The following is a 6,000-nucleotide window of genomic DNA, read 5'->3' on the forward strand; positions in this document are numbered from 1 at the left end:
ACACTTCTGATTTGCGTTTCAGCCCAAAGACCCAAGTGAAATTGGAGTAATCATCAATAAATGTAACGAAGTAGAGATGACCACCCAACGATGGAGTCCTCTTGGGACCACATACATCATTGCGTATAAGCTGTAATTTGCGGACAGCTTTAACTGAACCATCCTTCTTGAAGGGGAATCTATGCATCTTGCCTAAAATGCACCCTTCACAGGCATGTGGAGGAGGTATCTCAAGAGGTGGCAATGCATCAATCATGGAATGCTTCCGAAGTGTCATCAAGCTGTTGTAATGCATGTGGCCATATCGGGCATGTCATAATTTTGCATTCTGCATGGCAGCAGTAGGGGTAGAAACTGCAAGAGCATGGGTGCTCTTTTCCCAAAAAGATCAAGCTGAAAAAGCCCACGCAGCAGAGTACCAGATAATCTTAAGGCATAGTTATCTTCCCTGGCTCGGACAGCACATTTGTCATCCTCAAAGATGACCTGAAATCCAGCTCTGTTAAGAGTGGACACTGAAAGAAGATTTTTGGTTATACGAGGCACATATAAGACATCTGATAGTCTGAAAATTGAGCCATCAATGGCAGTGAGCTCAACATCTCCTGTGCCACGTACTGAATATGATGAGTTGTTGGCACAAGTGACTTTCTTACCAACGGGAGGTGGATGCAAGGAAGTAAAAAGACACTTCTTAGAAGTGATGTGCTTGGATGCACCGCTGTCAAAATACCAAGTGTTCAGTGTTTCATTTACACTGAAAGCAGATGCATCCGTAGAAGAGTCATAACTGCAAGTCAAAAATGCATAAGTATCATCATTACAAGTGGCTGTAGTATCCCGAGCATCTGGAGCAACTAGCCTAGAATCTGAAATGCAAGATAAAAAGGCATAATCCTGTCCAACGAAGTTGGCTGCAGCATCCCCACTGTCAGATGCATGAGGAGCTGAATCTGAAACAGCCATACCGGAGCTGTTTTTCTTCTCTTTTGCAAGCCTTTTCCTGCATTCTGCAATGTGATGACTTGGCTTTTTGCAGTAGTGACAAAAACCCTTCTTCTTGGGCTTACTTGCATCATTTTTAGCCTTTTGTGAAGGCTGTCCTGACCCACTGGAAGGCTGATTTACTGATGTCTTTGCCTGTCCCTCTGTTTTTGATTTGAACTTTGAGAGCATGGCTTGTTCACCTGCACGTGAAGCCAAGTTTTTCCTGGTCTGCTCTTCTTGAAGCAGAAGTCCTATCAACTCATGAAAATTGAGAGGATTTGCACCACCCCTCAATGATAAGTTCAGCGAGGTATGAAAGATGAGATAAGACTCAGGAAGAGAATTCAGAGTGGTGGTAATCATCTCTGAATCAGGAATAATCTCATCTATGTTCAACAATTGCTCTCTGAGATCCTGTAGCTTTGTGAGGTGGACTGACATGGAGTCACCCTCTTCCATATGTGTATTACTTAACTCTGTTTTCAAAAAAGATACCCTTGCATCATTCCGGGCTGCATACATGCTTTCTAAAATATCCCACGCTGCCTTGGAGGTCTTACACGACCGGATATGCGGAATGATAAATCTTTTCACTGAAAGAGAGATGCATGACAAAGCTAAGGCATCCCATGAATCCCATCTCTTTTGCTCTGGAGTAGTGACTGTAGCTGCACCAACAACTTGTCCTGCAGCTGCACCCTGTGCACGACCTCTTCCACCTCCTTGCTGGGGAGGGGTAGCAGGTGCAATATCTACTGGTCGGATCTCACCCCCATTCACATAATCCCATAAATTGTGAGAAATCAGAATATTGCGTACCATGAAACTCCAAAGGGAGTAGTTGGTACCATCCAACTTGTCTTCCTGTGAAAGACCACCGAACTGGAAGTCATTCTGATTTTGATGGGCCATATGTGAGAAAGAGATTTAAGCAGATACAAAACTGAATTCCCTTACTGGGAATGAAATGCACAACTCCCAAAAAACACAGCCAAGCACCGGCTGTAAATGCAACTCAGATTTCTGTACTTGCACTGTCAGAAATCTGTCCAAGCATCAAAAACTCTTCAGAATTTGCCAAAAGTGCTGCAAAACACTTCAAGAAAGGCAGTATGAACTGAAAACTCCAGAAATTGCTCTCCCAACACAAATCCCCTAAAATAGGCCTGAAATTGCAACCGGAAAGGGGTAAATTGATCAAAAGCCCCAAATGTTGCAAGAATTGTGCTCTGTCTGCAAAAGCCCCAAATTTCACTGCGAGATTGCAGTGTAATTACAAAATCCCCAAATTTCTTCAAGAAATTGTACTGCAAAACTGAAAGCCCCAAATTTCGAGCTTGAAATTGCAACCTGAAAGGGGCAGAAGTACAGAAAGCCCCAAATTTTGCAATTTCAGCAGAAGGCCCCAAATTTCAGACCAAATCCGCAATGTTTGTTGCAAGTGTAGCTCCGAAACTACAAAATGATTGCAATCTCTGCAACAAACAAAATGCCCCAAATGTACTCCCAAAAAACTGAGCCAAACAATGGCTGTCTGCAAAATGTGCCTGCGAAAGATCACTTGCGAGTTTCTCCTGTACGGAATCAGAGATTGTACGGAGGACTACCTGCTGTACGGAAGGAGGACCAGTACGGAAGTACGAAGGTATGGTACGGAGTACGAAGGACAGTACGGAGTACGGACGGGGCGGATTTGTACGGCGCAGATGTGTACGGCGATACGGATGGCGTTGATACGTACGGGGCTGTATGGTGATCAGCTGTACAGCCGTACAGTCGCACGGTATTCGAGTCTGCAGGTACAGAAGGTACGGATGCTGCTGGAGCAGTACTGCAGGTACGGTACGGACGTGCAGAGACTAAGTACAGATTCCGTACAGTCGTACAGACTGTACGGGCGAGATGCAGGAGCGCGGGCTAAAGGCTGGAGCTGAACGGGGAAGAAGCAGGGAGCGGGATCAAATGCTTTGATACCAAATGTGAGATAATGGAGAGTGAGAGAGAGCAAGAGAGTGAGAGCTGGAGAGCTGAAAGCTTGGAAGCTGAGTTGCAATAGAAGAGTGTAAAGAGTACAACTGAAAGTGTGAGAGATAAGGTTTTGTCCTAGTGACAAAACCTTAGTAGTCACTAACCATAGTTAGTGAACTAACTGCGGTTAGGGGGAAAAACCTCTTAAAGAGGGAAAAGTGCCCCTAACTAGCTTATTAAATTACATTGGTCACTGCTGAATTATATCTATAATTCTAACACTATTTACCAAAGCTCTTTCTTATGATCAGATGGAGCATCTCATTCAATGGATGGGGGTTGGCCCTAAGAGGGGGCGTTAGACATTACTGCCCCACATGTGATCCCCCATATAACGAGGACAGGGGAGCAATAAATCTGGGGGATGGGCAGGTTAGGCAGGAATGATCTACACCAGATATAGGCCTCAGACTGAGGTGGGTGCAAACAGATTAGAGGTTGCAACCCCTGACAGTAGGAGATCTGGTCCATATCTGCAGCAGGCTTTAGATGCCTGGAAAGCATGCAGATCGGCAGTTGAAATACCAGATCAGGTTGGCAGATCTGATCTAGACCTGACCTGCTGGTCTAGTGAAACATTGACCGGGTCAGCTGGAGATGCAACAGATCAAGTTGGCTTATCTGGTTGGCCTAATCTGGTCCTGATGTGGTGGGCCAGTTTTGGGGCTGCACTGCCCAATATAATTGCCTCATAAATCATTGTATGCTTCCAACTGAAGCCCTCCTTACCAGAGGCACGCAGGTGAATTCATTAAGCAGCAGTGGCCTTAATAGGGCCCCCCAGCAAGAAAAACTCGCTGTATTAATTAATTTGTGTATGTTTCGGGGGGCCACGATGGTTGATTAAGGTTGATTAAAGAGTATGGGTGGTCCTCTAGCTTGAAAAAAAGGAGGGACCCTTAATTTTATTGAGTGCTAACATATTAAACACATTGATCTTAATATTTTGTAGGAACAATTATATATGGATTTACGAGAAACACATGGTATGTGTGCACTGTGCAGTCACAAATGGTAGCTCATGTGCACAGGGTATCTGTGCACCTGTGTAAAGCATGCTGGTTTCTTCTGGTTGGTTTGGTCAGCTGGTTCACTTTCTACAGCAACACTAGCCGTGATCGGTATAATAGATCTGTGGTCTAGACTTGGTTTGGCCATTAGGCAAGCCAACGAGAGAGAGGGTGTTGGGGGTAAGGGGTGTTATAAACCTCTTCTGAGGACTTCCAAGATCATTGGACAAGCAAATTGATCTCCAAAGCTTTTACTGCGATCTTTAGAGCTCAATATTTTCACGACTTTGGTTTTATGTTTGTATATATTCTTTAGGGACTCTTGAGATTTTATTGCTCTTTCGATGTGCATGAGAGAGAGAGAGAGAGAGAGAGAGAGAGAGACTTACATGGATTCATGAGAAACACATGGTATGTGCCACTGTGCATTCACATGTGGTAGCTCATGCCACAGGGTATCTGTGCACCTGTGTAAAGCATGCTGGTTTCTTCTGGTTGGTTTGGTCAGCTGGTTCACTTTCTACAGCGACACTAGCCATGATCAGTATGATAGATCTCTGGTCTAGACTTCGTTTGGCCATCAGGCAAGCCAGTGAGGGAGAGGGTGTTGGGGGGGGGGGGGAGGGGTGTTATATCCTCTTCTGAGTTTGGTCAGCTGGTTCACTTTCTACAGCAACACCAGCCATAATCAGTATGATAGATCTCTGGTCTAGACTTCGTTTGGCCATTAGGCATGCCAGTGAGGGAGAGGGTGTTGGGGGGGAGGGGTGTTTTAAACCTCTTCTGAGGACTTCCAAGATCGTAGGACAAGTAAATTGATCTCCAAATCTTTTACTGCGATCTAAACCAATCCTTTAGAGCTCGATATTTTCACGACTTAAGTTTTATGTTTGTATATATTCTTTAGAGACGCTAGAGATTTTATTTGTGCATGAGAGCATGAGAGAGAGAGAGAGAGAGACTTAAAACACATTTTGTGTAGGGCTGATTTTCATGATTATCACCATCGATTGCTTTATACAAAGTCGGGGAACTACTCATCCACATTCACGTACATGGATTGGTATGAGCTGTTGATATTATATTTTTGGACTGTATGTTCTTTGCTTGGCTGACCTACGAGTGTAGGGTGTATGTAGGACTGTATTCCCCTCACTCGGGCTGTTTTCTACCACTTGTAGGATCTTTGGTACTGATAAGGGATATCGCAAACTGAAGTCTCTAAAGAAGGACACAGAAGTTTCAGAAGAGTTTTTGGTGAGAAGCCTGTTGGAAACGCCAGAAGAGGTGGGGGCAAAGGACTGCTCACTTAACGGAAAGTTGCAAACAATGGAAAGGCAGAACTGAAAAAGTCACAGATTTTTGATGAAAGACTTTAGCAATAAATTTATTATTTGACTTGTTCTCTTGTTCGGGTAAGGAAAGGCAATGGCTTCCATTTTTTTGTTAATCAACTACTTACCACCCAGTTAGGGAATTTCTGTACACAAGTTTTTGTCTGGCTTAGTCGATTCATTTATACTATCCTGAGATGATATAAGCATGGAGTTGAATTGACACTTGAGATTTATCATGCATTTTTGTTCAGCATGCTATCTTTGTTCTTTTGTCTTCATGTGCAACAACAGGAATGTGTGATGTATTGACCCACCCATCCCATGCGTAATGCACCTCTCATTACCCTGATTGCAGGCGAGAAGTTCAGACTAAATTTTCAATGTGTAAAACATTATAGACTTTCTGTGTTAATTGAGGAGTGGTGTTAGGAGTGTATTAGCAAGCCCAGCGTGCCTCCTCTCCAAAAAAAAAGAAAGAGAGAAAAGAAAAAAGAAAGAGGAAAAAATGACAAAAGGGGGCTTAATGGTGGAAAGGCAGCAGAGGCATGCGTGAGATGAATGCTAGAGGCAGTAGTGCCATGTAATGGCTATGCCTTGGAACACACATTATCCTAGGGAACCAGAGCATGTTTAGTGGG

General features: G+C 44.0%; 1 protein-coding gene across 1 annotated transcript in view; it reads left to right on the forward strand.

Moving 5' to 3' along the window:
- Positions 1-5,593, forward strand: part of LOC147901450 (methylsterol monooxygenase 2-2-like) — a 65,206-nt gene extending 59,613 nt beyond the window's left edge. The window contains exons 6-7 of the mRNA XM_087374538.1: positions 5,008-5,088; positions 5,207-5,593. Coding sequence (XP_087230664.1) covers positions 5,008-5,088; positions 5,207-5,372 — 247 coding nt within the window. The 3' untranslated portion in view covers positions 5,373-5,593. The remainder of the gene's footprint in view (positions 1-5,007; positions 5,089-5,206) is intronic.
- Positions 5,594-6,000: the final 407 nt, after the last annotated feature.

This window comes from Dipteris shenzhenensis, chromosome 5 (assembly GCF_047967505.1).
Source record: "Dipteris shenzhenensis isolate YYH24624 ecotype China chromosome 5, Dip_SZ_1.0, whole genome shotgun sequence".
Lineage (NCBI taxonomy): Eukaryota > Viridiplantae > Streptophyta > Polypodiopsida > Gleicheniales > Dipteridaceae > Dipteris > Dipteris shenzhenensis.